General features: G+C 45.7%; 1 protein-coding gene across 4 annotated transcripts in view; it reads left to right on the top strand.

Moving 5' to 3' along the window:
* The window catches only part of LOC141114281 (NXPE family member 4-like), a 319,509-nt gene that overhangs the window by 273,845 nt on the left and 29,646 nt on the right, over positions 1–16,018 (top strand). For all 4 annotated transcript variants that reach the window (XM_073607882.1, XM_073607878.1, XM_073607879.1 and 1 more), the window contains one exon: positions 8,717–8,778. In XM_073607882.1, coding sequence (XP_073463983.1) covers positions 8,717–8,778 — 62 coding nt within the window. The remainder of the gene's footprint in view (positions 1–8,716; positions 8,779–16,018) is intronic.

Below are 16,018 nucleotides of genomic sequence, written 5' to 3'. Positions count from 1 at the left end.
ACAGATGTGAGCTGTGGACGGGGACACAGAGGTGAGCTGTAGATGGAGACGCAGGGGTGGACTGTGGGTGGAAACACAGAGGTGAGCTGTAGATGGGGATGCAGAGGTGAGCAGTAGATGGGGACACAGAGGTGAGTTGTAGATGTAGACACAAAGGTAAGCTGTACATGGGGACACAGAGGTGAGCTGTAGATAGGGACAGAGAGGTGGACTGTGGGCGGGGACACATAGGGGAGCTGTAGATGGAGCCTAGGGGTGAGCTCCCCTAGGGGGGAGGGATGCAGAGGTAAGCTGTGGGCGGGACACAGAGGTGATCTGTGGGCGGGGATACATAGGTGAGTGTAGATGGGGATATAGAGGTGAGCTATACATGGGGACGCAGAGGTGAGCTGTAGATAGGGACACAGAGGTGGACTGTGGGTGGGAACAAAGAGGTGAGCTGTAGATGGGAAAACAGAGGTGAGCTGTAGATGGGGACATAGAGGTGAGCTGTGGATGGGGACACAGAGGTGAGCTGTAGATGGGGACACAGAGGTGAGTTGTAGACGTAGACACAAAGGTAAGCTGTACACGGGACACAGAGGTGAGCTGTAGATAGGGACAGAGAGGTGGACTGTGGGCGGGGACACATAGGTGAGCTGTAGATGGGGACATAGGGGTGAGCTGTACATGGGGACGCAGAGGTGATGTCACGTACCTGGTAGGTGGAGCCCGGAATGCAGAGAACGGCCTCTCGTATGCCTCCGACTTAAGAACCCCTGAAGGTGTGAACAGGGACTCGAAAGTACAGAGGGGCACAAGTGCCTGACTGGAACACTGAAGTAGAAGGCAGGATCCTGTAGTCAGCAGGGAGGTGCACTGTAGTACTGTAGCAGGATACAGATAGCAGGGAGGTGCACTGTAGTCCTGTAGCAGGTTGCAGACAGCAGGGAGGTGCACTGTAGTACTGTAGCAGGATGCAGATAGCAGGGAGGTGCACTGTAGTCCTGTAGCAGGTTGCAGACAGCAGGGAGGTGCACTGTAGTACTGTAGCAGGATACAGATAGCAGGGAGGTGCACTGTAGTCCTGTAGCAGGTTGCAGACAGCAGGGAGGTGCACTGTAGTACTGTAGCAGGATGCAGATAGCAGGGAGGTGCACTGTAGTCCTGTAGCAGGTTGCAGACAGCAGGGAGGTGCACTGTAGTACTGTAGCAGGATACAGATAGCAGGGAGGTGCACTGTAGTCCTGTAGCAGGTTGCAGACAGCAGGGAGGTGCACTGTAGTACTGTAGCAGGATGCAGATAGCAGGGAGGTGCACTGTAGTCCTGTAGCAGGTTGCAGACAGCAGGGAGGTGCACTGTAGTACTGTAGCAGGATGCGGATAGCAGGGAGGTGCACTGTAGTCCTGTAGCAGGTTGCAGACAGCAGGGAGGTGCACTGTAGTACTGTAGCAGGATGCAGATAGCAGGGAGGTGCACTGTAGAAGGTTGCAGACAGCAGGGAGGTGCAGACAAGCCGGGTCAAGGTACTGGCGGGCAGATCAGGTACAGAAGGGCAAACCAAGAGAATAGTCAGAGTCCAAGCCAAGATCGGGGCGGGCAGCAAGCAGGTAAGTCAGGAACAAGCCAAGTAAGTACTGGATACAGGAAAACTGGTAACAAGGTAGCAGGGGTCTCAGGAAACGCTGTAGACCGGACAGCAAGGCAGCATTGGAACAGTCTTCTTTAAATAGCCTATCTTTGGCGCCAAGTGACACTATTGCGCATGCGCGTACGCCGTTAGCGCTATTGGCGCTATTGCGCATGCGCGTACGTTTGTTAGCGCTATTAGCGCTATTGCGCGCCCGCAAGCGCACAGGCATTCGTTTAACCCTCAATCTGCTGGGATAACTGCAAGAGGGCTTTTCCTGACAGGTGAGCTGTAGATGGGGACACAGGGGTGGACTTTGGGCGGGGACACAGAGGTGAGCTGTAGATGGGGACATAGAGGTGAGCTGTAGATAGGGACACAGAGATGGACTGTGGGTGGGGATACAGAGACGAGCTGTAGATGGGGACTCAGAGGTGGACTGTTGGGAGGGATGTAGAGGTAAGCTGTGGGTGGGACACAGAAGTGATCAGTGGGCGGGAATGCATAGATGAGTGTAGATGGGGATATAGAGGTGAGCTGTACATGGGGACGCAGAGGTGAGCTGTAGATAGGGACACAGAGGTGGACTGTGGGTGGGGACACAGAGATGAGCTGTAGATGAGAACTCAGAGGTGGGCTGTGGACAGCGATGCAGAGTTAAGCTGTGGGCAGGACACAGAGGTGATCTGTGGGCGGGGACGCAGAGGAGAGCTGTAGATGGGGATGCAGAGGTGTCATTTTAGTATGCAAAGTAGTACAAAACATCCGCAGATCCTCGGCACTGTGTCCCCAGCAGCTCATGAACTGCTTTCTAGATGGATGTAATGATGTCACAGGCTCCGCCTCAATGTGTTTCCTCACTGTACTTGTGACTTTATTAAGAGGTCCTCTTGATATAGGTACAAGTACAGTGAGGAAACGCATCGAAGCGGATCCTGTGACAGCATTACATCCATCTAGGAAGAAGTTCACGAGCCGCACACAGGGCCGAGGATCTGCGGATGTTTCAGTGATTCAGGGATTGTCCATCTTTATCATTCAAGCGCTTTACCTGCATGCACCAGGACAGTGCATCTATTACTGTGAGTTCTTTACTGTGGTTTTGTTAAAAATTGTTTTTAAACGGTAAAACACTATGTTGAGTTTTTTCCTGCCCTTATGACATATAACTACGAGGAACAGCATCTGAGTGATTGGGAGTTCTTATGAGGATAGAGGAACAACATATTGCTGGATTTATACCCCTGAGGGGAAGGTGCCAGTAGACCCTATGGTGGGTCTTCATGTGAGGTGAGCACATATAGAGACTGGTAGAGGACACGGTGATGTGCTTCATCACTTATTTTGGATTTGTCACTTATAGACACGTGCACTGAGAAGAGTTTTTCTTTTGGATTTAATGTCTTGAATCTACTAGCAACAGTCACTATATATATATGTTTATTACAAAATGGTCTATTCAATAAAAAGACTTAAGTCAACAAAGACAAAAGACTGCATTAACATTTGTATGGATTACGGTACATATACAGACACATGTAGGCTGAACCCAACGTTTCCGACTTGATGCCCTTCTTCAGGGTTTTTTACCATACAGAGCCAGGTGTCTATTAGAAAAGCATATATCTCAGTAAATAGGAATTAGTGCAGACAAAATATATATGTATATTATGTGACAACACTGAAGAAATGACACTTTTCTACAATGTAAAGAAGTAACTCAACACACAGCCATTAATGTCTAAACCGCTGGCAACAAAAGTGAGTACACCCCTAAGTGAAAATGTCCAAATTGGGCCCAAAGTGTCAATTTTTTGTGTGGCCACCATTATTTTCCAGCACTGCCTTAACCCTCTTGGGCATGGAGTTAGTTCACCAAAGCTTCACAGGTTGCCATTGGAGTCCTCTTCCACTCCTCCATGACAACATCACCGAGCTGGTGGATGTTAGAGACCTTGCACTCCTCCACCTTCCGTTTGAGGATGCCCCACAGATGCTCAATAGGGTTTATGTCTAGAGACATGCTTGGCCAGTCCATCACCTTTACCCTCAGCTTCTTTAGCAAGGCAGTGGTCATCTTGAAGTTGTGTTTGGGGTTGTTATCATGTTGGAATTTTCCCCTGTGGCCCAGTCTCCAAAGGGAGGGGATCATGCTCTGCTTCAGTATGTTACAGTACATGTTGGCATTCATGGTTCCATCAGTGCAGCTCCCCAGTGCTGGCAGCACTCATGCAGCCCCAGACCATGATACTCCCACCACCATGCTTGACTGTAGGCAAGACACACTTGTCTTTGTACTCCTCACCTGGTTGCTGCCACACACGCTTGACACCATCTTAACCAAATAAGTTTATCTTGGTCTCATCGGACTACAGGACATGGTTCCAGTAATCCATGTCCTTAGTCTGCTTCACTTCAGCAAACTGTTTGAAGGCTTTCTTGTGCATCATCTTTAGAAGAGGCTTCCTTCTAGGACGACAGCCATGCAGACCGAATTGATGCAGTGTGTGGCGTATGGTCTGAGCACTGACAGGCTGACCCCCCACCCCTTCAACCTCTGCAACAATGCTGGCAGCACTCATATGTCTATTTCTCAAAGACAACCTCTGGATATGATGCTGAGCACATGCACTCAACTTCTTGACCATGTCGACCATGTCGACCATGTCAAGGCCTGTTCTGAGTGGAAGCTGTCCTGTTAAACCGCTGTATGGTCTTGGCCATTGTGCTGCAGCTCAGTTTCAGGGTCCTGGCAATCTTCTTATAGCCTAGGCCATCTTTATGTAGAGCAACGCATTTTTTTTTTCAGATCCTCAGAGAGTTTATTGCCATGAGGTGCCATGTTGAACTTTCAGTGACCAGTATGAGAGAGTGAGAGAGATAACACCAAATTTAACACATCTGCTCCCCATTTACACCTGAGACCTTGTAACACTAACGAGTCACATGACACCAGGGAGGGAAAATGGCTAATTAGGCCCAATTGGACTTTTTCACATAGGGGTGTACTCACTTTTGTTGCCAGTGATTTAGACATGAATGGCTGTGTGTTGAGTTATTTTGGGGGGACAGCAAATTTACACTGTTAGCCCCGGTTCACACAGGGCGGCACGACTTGCAGGTCGCCTCAGCGAGGCGACCTGCAAACGACTTCCGCGGCGACTTGCAAAACGACTTCTGTATAGAAGTCTATGCAAGTCGCCCCAAGTCGCCCCCGAAGTAGTACAGGAACCTTTTTCTAAGTCGGAGCGACTTGCGTCGCTCCTATTAGAACAGTTCCATTGTACAGAATGGGAGGCGACTTGTCAGGCGGCTAGGTCGCCTGACAAGTCGCCCCTGTGTGAACCGGCTCTTATACAAGCTGTACACTCAATAATTTACATTGTAGCAAAGTGTAATTTCTTCAGTGTTGTCACAAAGATATAATAAAATATTTACAAAAATGTGAGGGATGTACTCACTTTTGTGAGATACTGTATATATATACCCTGTTTCCCCGAAAATAAGACCTAGCGTGATTGTCGGTGATGGCTGCAATATAAGCTCCACCCCCCAAATAATCCCTAGTTAAAGTCTTTTAGGTCTTATTTTCAGGGTAGGGCTTATTTTTGGGGAAACAGGGTAGGGCTTATTTGGGGGGTAGGGCTTATATTGCAGCCATCACCGACAATCACGCTAGGTCTTATTTTCGGGGAAACAGGGTATATATATATATATATATATATATATATATATATATATATATATATATATATACCATATTTATCAGCGTATAACACGCACTTTTTTCCCCTTAAGATCAGGGGAAATTCGTGGGTGCGTGTTATACGCTGATCTCTGCTGATTGTGAGTGGAGCAGAGCAAGCGCCGCTGACACAAAGCCGGCTCTTCAACGCTCCGCTCACAGTCATGCCCCGCCACTGGACCTGTGTTATGTCCATCATAGGGGCGGGACTAGGTGGGACTGCGAGAGGAGCCAAGAGGAGCTGAGCCTAGCCGAGTACACTTGGCTTTGTGTATGTCGGCAGTGCTCGCTCCGCTCCTCTCGCAATCAGCGGAGATCGGCGCCAATTTTAAGTAGCCTGCAATGAGGCTGGGCAAGGCTGCAATGACACAAGGCTGCAATCACACTGGGCATGGCTGCAATGATGAACAAGGCTGCAGATGGACACTGATAAGGCTGCATTGATGGGCATTTAAATGTTTTTTTCCTTAAACTTCCCTCCTAAAAGTTTTTTGCCTTAAAATTACCTCCAAAAATTGGGGTGCGTGTTGTACGCTGGCGCGTGTTATACGCCGATAAATACGGTATATATATATATATATATATATATATATATATATATATATATATATATATATATATATATATATATATATGTCAAAAATAGAATATAATAAAATTACATAGAAGCACACAACGTGAACAGCATATGTCACGTACCGAAGAATATCAGTAACCCATATGGGAACTGAGAAGGTCCCATACATCAGAGAATATAGATAAATAAAAACCATTCCCATGTGGCCCCGATGGTCCAAACTAGGCCAAACACCCCCCGGTTAGGTTCGCATCCAGAACATGCGAACAGGCAAAAAATTTGTTCGAACATGCGTACACCGTTAAAGTATATGGGACACGAACATGCATAATCAAAAGTTCTCATTTTAAAGTCTTATATGCAAGTTATTGTCATAAAAAGTGTTTGGGGACCTGGGTCCTGCCCCAGGGGACATGTATCAATGCAAAAAGAAGTTTTAAAAACACACGTTTTTTCGGGAGCAGTGATTTTAATAACGCTTAAAGTGAAACAATAAAAGTGTAATATTCCTTTAAATTTCGTACATGGGGGGGTGTCTATAGTATGCCTGTAAAGGGGCGCATATTTCCCGTGTTTAGAACAGTCTGACAGCAAAATGACATTTCTAAAGGAAAAAAAGTCATGTAAAACTACTATCGCTAGCGCCAGCTATAATGAATTGTCGGTCCGGCAATACACATAAAAGTTCATTGATAAAAAGGGCATGGAATTTCCCCACAGGGGAACCCCGAACCAAAATTTAAAAAAAAATGCGTGGGGGTCCCCCTAAATTCCATACCAGGCCCTTCAGGTCTGGTATGGATATTAAGGGGAACCCCACGCCAAAATGTAAAAAAAATGGCGTGGGGGTCCCCCTCAAAATCCATACCAGACCCTTATCCGAGCACGCAACCTGGCAGGCCGCAGGAAAAGAGGGGGGGACGAGAGAGCGCCCCCCCTCCTGAACTGTACCAGGCCACATGCCCTCAACATTGGGAGGGTGCTTTGGGGTAGCCCCCCAAAGCACCTTGTCCCCATGTTGATGGGGAGGAGGGCCTCATCCCCACAACCCTTGCCTGGTGGTTGTGGGGGTCTGCGGGCTGGGGGCTTATCGGAATCTGGAAGTCCCCGCCCGCAGACCCCAAAGCACTCTCCCCATGTTGAGGGCATGTGGCCTGGTACGGTTCAGGAGGGGGGGCGCTCTCTCGCCCCACCTCTTTTTCTGCGATCTGCCAGGTTGCATGCCCGGGTAAGGGTCTGGTATGGTTTTTGGGGGGGACCCCTACGCCATTTTTTAAAAAAAATTGGTGCAGGGTTCCCCTTAATTTCCCTATCAGACCCGAAGGGCCTGGTATGGATTTTACGGGGACCCCCATGTTCGCATGTTCTGCTGCGAACCGAACAGGAGAGTGTTCGGCTCATCCCTAATTTTCAATTTTTCCTTACATTGAAGGCATGCTGTGAATGACAACTGTCCCAGTTGCTTGTATAAAGAAAAAATGGGGAAATTGGCGCTACCCTATTATAACACAGTATTTAAATTACAATAGAAATAAAAATGTGTAATCATTTAATTGAGCCCCACTTTGACTCATGTAATGTATAGACAAGATTTGTATAAAAAATCCAGTCCAAATGTGTATACGGTTAAGTAATTATTAATAACCTCTTATAAGCTGTATGTGACAAAGTTTATGTGAAGAAACAAAGTCTCTGTGAAAAACAAACAAACAAAGTCTCTGTGAAAAAAAGGTTTCTGTAAAAAAACGGAACCGGGATCCCACCATATGCAATCCGGAAGATAATAAAGATAAAAAACGATGACTTCTGTGCTCATACAGACTGGTGACTCCAAGTGCTCCCCCAATGTTCCCCCACTCACCAGAAGCAGTCACCCCTGCAGGGGTAATGGGCATAGAGTGGGTGTCTTGGGATGGATGTCTCTATAGATGTCCCACTTGTGCTCCGCTCCTCCATAGGTTTGCACTAGCAATCCGATTCAAGATTCCCGGCAGACGTTCCAGAGCTGGGCTCCTCCGTAACTCACCACCACCAATCTGTCTTTTCCTCTCACCCGGAACTTCCTGTCTGTACCTGACATCACTTCCTGTCCCAGTTGCTTGTACTTACAACCAAATCGTCAAGTCAGCAAATGGCTGTTGATGGCAGCATCATGGTAACTGCAGATCAAACAAAGGCTTTGAATGAGCTTCTTTGCCTGTCAAGGATAGGAGGGTTTGATTCTGTTTTAAAATCTGCTCTGGACACAAAGGTTTTGATTACCTTTGATATGAAAGGGTAAAAAAGCTTAAAAGTATATCTAAACCCAAGAAGAAAAATGTCTCCTTGAGACTACATCCACAATTGGATCCTGCTGCTGTCAGTCAAATCCTGTGAGGAGGAAGCAGGGGGCATGGATAAGATGGCCTATAAACGCACACAGCCTGGCTCAGGAGTGCTCCCACATGTGTGCCCTATAGCACATGGCTTGCTATAGGGTCACTTAAAAGAACAGGTAAGGGGCCACTCTGTGCAATATCATGCAATAGGAAAAAAAATTAACCCTTGGAATTACTTTAATACCTTTTTCATATATTGAAAAAAACATTTATGAATATGTACGGGAAGTGGCATATAATACTATTTATAACTAACTTACCCTGCTTACCCTGTTAGTTCTAAAATAGATTTTCTTTATGTATTAAAATGTCATACTACTAGCTTCCATATTATACAAAGGAGAAAACATTCCCCTGAATAGTCATAAATTTCAATAAAGTACAGTATTAATCTTTTTTTTTTCAGGGGCAATATTGCTATTGAAATCCCCAAAAACTTTGAATCCATCAGTGTGTATTCTTGTACAGGTGAGTAATCCTTCAAATTTGCAAATCGTTGAAAATATATTGCATTTGGTTTCAGAGGAGTCCACCCAGGGTTAATTCTGCTGTAACATAAGGTGAAAATCATATTTTTTTACCCAACACATTCTTTTTTGGTCTCCATCTTCCCACAAGGGGTTCACGAGAATCGGCCATGTATTCTTAAATAAGAAACTGTACATTTTGTTTTTAAGAATTTTCTTTCTGCAGATTTACCTTTGAAAAATTCATATTAACTCCCTTTTTTATATTTATTTAATTTGTGTGAGGATGACTCAATAGTCAGAGGTAAGATGCTACCTAATGTCTGACAGTTAATAACCTGTCAAGTGCTTGAACTTAAGGCAATAAACCTGTGATGTTTTCCAGCTCCTAGATAAAGATAACACAGAACTATGTGATTCTCTAAATTCCTCTAAACTACGGAGGTCTGTTATTTTTCTTTTCAAATATTTTATTGGTAGTTAACAAGCATCTGTTACATGTATTTCAATACAGGGTATAAAACATATATTGAACAGTGTACATCAAAATCGGTCAGTATAACGAGAATAGAGAGCAATATAGAAACTATTACAAGGGATGGATACTCTGTCAAATAACTCAGCAGCTAGTTTCAGCTGAAAATGTTAACAGTACGGGAGAACGGAGTCCCTTATTTTGTTACATTGAGGTGCCGGCGGTCCTCTCAGGGCACGGGCGAGAGAGTCGCCTGGGCCATAACATGAAACAGAGTACAATACCAATGATTATTGTAGGGAGGAAGGAAAGGAGAATAGGGGGGGGAAAGAAAAGAGCAGAATAGAGGGGATCAGGGGAGAGGAGTTAAGAGTAAGTTGAGCAGGGGGATGGGTCGGTCGGGCCGCACGGACACAGGCGTGAATTCAATAGGTTTCTTAAGTGGACATTAGAACCTCCTCAAGGTTCCAAGAGATGTCTGTCTATCTCGGTGGGCATAAAGTGGTCAATCCACGGTTGCCAGATTTTAAAGTGTTGGGGGACCTTATCCAGGATCTTCGCTTCAATCCTACTGTGTATCATAGCCTGGGTGATCCTATTTTTCATTTCAACTATATTAAGGGTGGGTGTCTTCCAGGCTTTAGCAATCGTCTGCTTGGCTGCAGTAAACAAGTGAAGGAGGAGGCGGAGTTGCGATCTGGTGTAATCTTGTGGAATAAAGTTAAGGAGAGCTACAGCTGGATTAGGGTCCAAAGTGATTTGGTGGAGGGTAGAGGCCATTTGGAATGTTGTTGCCCAGAAGCGCTGCACCAGTGGACATGTCCACCAGATGTGCACATGTGTTCCTCTGTCTCCGCAACCCCTGAAGCAAGTAGGGGGATAGTCAGGTATAAATTTAGCGATTCTGACTGGGACTAGATACCAGCGCATTAGCACTTTGTAGTTGGCCTCAGAGGTGACAACATTTTGGGATGAATTTTTTGTATTAGTCCAAATGGTCAACCAGTCATCTGCTTCTAGTTCAATATTTAAGTCCTTCGACCACTGCTGTGCGTAAGTGGGAAGACCTGAGGATGGCGACGTGAGGTGTGTGTGTATAGGCGAGAGATAACGCCTGGGGCATGCGGGTCAGAGTCGCACATATTCTCAAACTCAGTAAGAGTATCCAGCCCAGAGCTAGATTTTATAGTTGTTTGAACAACTAATAATGTAAAAAGTTGGGTATCCCAAGGCCTCCACTGAGCTTATTATGGAGTAATACCAGTCTCGCAACTCTAGGTCGTGTGGGGCCCCAAATGTATTTAAAGACTCTACTTTGTATTATCCTGTGGTAGTAGGGGGGGACTGCGATTGGTAGTACTCTATACAAGTATAGTAGCTTTGGTAACAAAGACATTTTTACAGCATCGATACGTCCAAGCCAGGAGACGCATAATGGTAGCCAGGAGTTGAGTAGAGAAGATAATTGGGCTAGCATCGGGAGGTAATTGGATTGGAACAGATTTGATGGGTCACTGGTCAATTTAATCCCTAGTTAAGGCATGGATGTGGAGGACCAGAGAAAAGAAAAGTTTTGGCGCAGGAGAGCAAGATCAGTTTGTGATAGAGACACATTGAGGGCTTTTGATTTTGCTTGATTGACTTCTAGCCCGGAATTTATCTAAGATGCTCATAAGATTTGGTAAGGTAGTGTGTGGCGACGTAACAAACATTAGTGCATCATCTGCAAAGAGACACAATTTGTGCGAGGTTGAAGCTATCTCAAGACCTCGAATGTCAGGGTTTACCTGATCAGGGCCACTAAAGGTTCGATCACGAGAGCAAAAAGCAACGGGGATAAGGGGCAGCCCTGTCTGGTTCCTCGAGAGATGAGGAAGGTTTCTGAACGGAATCCCGAGTATTGTACGTGGGCCTGTGGGTGATCATATAGGGCATTGATCAAGCCAAGAAAATGAGGGCCAAAGCCCCAGCGTTGGAGGATAAATAGGGCCAGGAGACTGTATCAAAGGCCTTTCTTATGTCTAGGGAAAGAAGGTGCATTGGTATTTTTCGGGAACGGGCTAAATGTTGTAGGAGGATCACTCGCCTAATGTTATCGCTCGCTTGCCGCTTAGGTATAAACCCTACTTGATCCTTGTAAATCAGCCCTCCAATAATGGGGTTAAGGCGTAGAGCTAACATTTTGGCCAGGATCTTTATGTCCACGTTTAAAAGTGATATCGGTCTCCCTCCCTAAACTCTAGAAGCTTGCTTTAGAGGCAATGGGGTGTCATAAACAAAATCCATATTCAGCCATCAAATTCTCAGATTGAACAGTCAGTTTAGCCACTTGCCGACTGCCTCACGCCGATGTACGTCGGCAGAATGGCACGGGCAGGCAGAATCACGTACCTGTACGTGATCTGCCTCCCGCGGGCGGGGGGTCCGTTCGGACCCCCCCCCGGTGCCCGAGGCGGTCGGCTTGTGACTGGGAGCGATGAGAGGTGAGGGGGAGACCATCCATTCGTGGCCCCCCCTCGCGATCGCTCCCAGCCAATCAGGTTCTTCCTCTGCTGCTGTATGCTAAACAGCAGCAAAGGAAATTATGTCATCTCTCCTCAGCTCGGTATTTTCCGTTCCGGCGCCGAGGAGAGAAGACTTCACTGTGAGTGCACAACACTAAACACTCAGTAGAACATGCCAGGCACACAATACACCCCCAACCCCCCCCCCATCACCCCCCCCCCCCCCCCCGTCACACTGACACCAAGCAGTTTTTTTTTTTTTCTAATTACTGCATTGGTGTCAGTTTGTGACAGTTAGTGTGGTAGGGCAGTTAGTGTTAGCCCCCTTTAGGTCTAGGATACCCCCCTAACCCCCCCTAATAAAGTTTTAACCCCTTGATCACCCCCCTCACCAGTGTCGCTAAGCGATCATTTTTCTGATCGCTGTATTAGTGTCACTGGTTACGCTAGTTAGGGAGGTCAATATTTAGGTTCGCCGTCAGCGTTTTATAGCGACAGGGACCCCCATATACTATCTAATAAATGTTTTAACACCTTGATTGCCCCCTAGTTAACCCTTTCACCACTGATCACCGTATAACTGTTACGGGTGACGCTGGTTAGTTCGTTTATTTTTTATAGTGCCAGGGCACCCGCCGTTTATTACCGAATAAAAGTTTAGCCCCCTGATCGCCCGGCGGTGATATGCGTCGCCCCAGGCAGCATCAGATTAGCGTCAGTACCGCTAACACCCACGCACGCAGCATACGCCTCCCTTAGTGGTATAGTATCTGAACGGATCAATATCTAATATCTAAACGCATAACTGCAGCATTTGCAGAGTCAGGCCTGATCCCTGCGATCGCTAACGTTTTTTTTGGTAGCATTTTGGTGAACTGGCAAGCACCAGCCCCAAGCAGCGTCAGGTTAGCGCCAGTACCGCTAACACCCACGCATGCACCATACACCTCCCTTAGTGGTATAGTATCTGAACGGATCAATATCTGATCCGATCAGATCTATACTAGCGTCCCCAGCAGTTTAGGGTTCCCAAAAATGCAGTGTTAGCGGGATCAGCCCAGATACCTGCTAGCACCTGCGTTTTGCCCCTCCGCCCGGCCCAGCCCACCCAAGTGCAGTATCGATTGATCACTGTCACTTACAAAACACTAAACGCATAACTGCAGCGTTCGCAGAGTCAGGCCTGATCCCTGCAATTGCTAACAGTTTTTTTTGGTAGCGTTTTGGTGAAGTGGCAAGCACCAGCAGCCTAGTACACCCCGGTCGTAGTCAAACCAGCACTGCAGTAACACTTGGTGACGTGGCGAGTCCCATAAGTGCAGTTCAAGCTGGTGAGGTGGCAAGCACAAGTAGTGTCCCGCTGTCACCAAGAAGAAGACAAACAGGCCCGTCGTGCCCATAGTGCCCTTCCTGCTGCATTCGCCAATCCTAATTGGGAACCCACCACTTCTGCAGCACCCATACTTCCCCCATTCACTTCCCCAACCAAATGCAGTCGGCTGCATGAGAGGCATTTTTATGTCCTCCCAAGTACCCCTACCCAACGAACCCCCCCAAAAAAGATGTCGTGTCTGCAGCAAGCGCGGATATAGGCGTGACACCCACTATTATTGTCCCTCCTGTCCTGACAATCCTGGTCTTTGCATTGGTGAATGTTTTGAACGCTACCATTCACTAGTTGAGTATTAGCGTAGGGTACAGCACTGCACAGACTAGGCACACTTTCACAGGGTCTCCCAAGATGCCATCGCATTTTGAGAGACCCGAACCTGGAACCGGTTACAGTTATAAAAGTTACAGTTACAAAAAAAAGTGTAAAAAAAAAAAACACAAAAAAATATATAAAATAAAAAAAAATAGTTGTCGTTTCATTGTTCTCTCTCTCTATACTCTCTCTATTGTTCTGCTCTTTTTTACTGTATACTATTCTGCAATGTTTTATTGTTATTATGTTTTATCCTGTTTGCTTTTCAGGTATGCAATTTTTTATACTTTACCGTTTATTGTGTTTTATTGTTAACCATTTTTTTGTCTTCAGGTACGCAATTCACGACTTTGAGTGGTTATACCAGAATGATGCCTGCAGGTTTAGGTATCATCTTGGTATCATTCTTTTCAGCCAGCGGTCGGCTTTCATGTAAAAGCAATCCTAGCGGCTAATTAGCCTCTAGACTGCTTTTACAAGCAGTGGGAGGGAATGACCCCCCCCACCATCTTCCGTGTTTTTCTCTGGCTCTCCTGTCTCAACATGGAACCTGAGAATGCAGCCGGTGATTCAGCCAGCTGACCATAGAGCTGATCAGAGACCAGAGTGGCTCCAAACATCTCTATGGCCTAAGAAACCGGAAGCTACGAGCATTTCGCCAGATGTAAACAGCGCCATTGGGAAATTGGGAAAGCATTTTATCACACCGATCTTGGTGTGGTCAGATGCTTTGAGGGCAGAGGAGAGATCTAGGGTCTAATAGACCCCAATTTTTTCAAAAAAGAGTACCTGTCACTACCTATTGCTATCATAGGGGATATTAACATTCCCTGAGATAACAATAAAAATGATTTAAAAAAAATGAAAGGAACAGTTTAAAAATAAGATAAAAAAGCAAAAAAATAATAAAGGAAAAAAAAAAAGCACCCCTGTCCCCCCCTGCTCTCGCGCTAAGGCGAACGCAAGCATCGGTCTGGCGTCAAATGTAAACAGCAATTGCACCATGCATGTGAGGTATCACCGAGAAGGTCAGATCGAGGGTACTAATTTTAGCAGTAGACCTCCTCTGTATATCTAAAGTGGTAACCTGTAAAGGCTTTTAAAAATGTATTTATTTTGTTGCCACTGCACGTTTGTGCGCAATTTTAAAGCATGTCATGTTTGGTATCCATGAACTCGACCTAAGATCATCTTTTTTATTTCATCAAACATTTGGGCAATATAGTGTGTTTTAGTGCATTAAAATTTAAAAAAGTGTGTTTTTTCCCCCAAAAATGCGTTTGAAAAATCGCTGCGCAAATACTGTGTGAAAAAACAAAACAAATGAAACACCCACCATTTTAATCTGTAGGGCATTTGCTTTAAAAAAATATATAATGTTTGGGGGTTCAAAGTAATTTTCTTGCAAAAAAAATAATTTTTTCATGTAAACAAAAAGTGTCAGAAAGGGCTTTGTCTTCAAGTGGTTAGAAGAGTGGGTGGTGTGTGACATAAGCTTCTAAATGTGGTGCATAAAATGCCAGGACAGTTCAACCTCCCCCAAATGACCCCATTTTGGAAAGTAGACACCCCAAGCTATTTGCTGAGAGGCATGTCGAGTCCATGGAATATTTTATATTGTGACACAAGTTGCGGGAAAAAGACAAATTTTTTTTTTTTTTTTTTTTTGCACAAAGTTGTCACTAAATGATATATTGCTCAAACATGCCATGGGAATATGTGAAATTACACCCCAAAATACATTCTGTTGCTTCTCCTTAGTAGGGGGATATCACATGTGTGAGACTTTTTGGGAGCCTAGCCGCGCACGGGACCCTGAAAACCAAGCACCGCCTTCAGGCTTTCTAAGGGCGTAAATTTTTTATTTCACTCTTCACTGCCTATCACAGTTTCGGGGGCCATGGAATACCCAGGTGGCACAACCCCCCCCCCCCCAAATGACCCTATTTTGGAAAGTAGACACCCCAAGATATTTGCTGAGAGGTATAGTGAGTATTTTGCAGACCTCACTTTTTGTCACAGTTTTGAAAATTGAAAAAAGAAAAAAAAATACATTTTTCTTGTCTTTCTTCATTTTCAAAAACAAATGAGAGCTGCAAAATACTCACCATGCCTCTCAGCAAATAGCTTGGGGTGTCTACTTTCCAAAATGGGGTCATTTGGGGGGTTTTGTGCCCCCTGGGCATTCCATGGCCTCCGAAACTGTGATAGGCAGTGAAGAGTGAAATCAAAAATTTACACCCTTAGAAAGGGTGAAGGCGGTGATTGGTTTTCGGGGCCCCGTACGCAGTTAGGCTCCCACAAAGACCCACACATGTGGTATCCCCATACTCAGGAGAAGCAGCTAAATGTATTTTGGGGTGCAATTCCACATATGCCCATGGCCTGTGTGAGCAATATATCATTTAGTGACAACTTTGTGCAAAAAAAAATGTGTCACTTTCCCGCAACTTGTGTTAAAATATAAAATATTCCATGAACTTAACATGCCTCTCAGCAAATAGCTTGGGGTGTCTACTTTCCAAAATGGGGTAATTTGGGGGGGGGTTTGTGCCAT

Source organism: Aquarana catesbeiana, linkage group LG12 (assembly GCF_042186555.1).
Source record: "Aquarana catesbeiana isolate 2022-GZ linkage group LG12, ASM4218655v1, whole genome shotgun sequence".
In the NCBI taxonomy this organism is placed as follows: Eukaryota; Metazoa; Chordata; class Amphibia; order Anura; family Ranidae; genus Aquarana; species Aquarana catesbeiana.
This window is presented reverse-complemented; position numbering and strand designations above follow the sequence as displayed.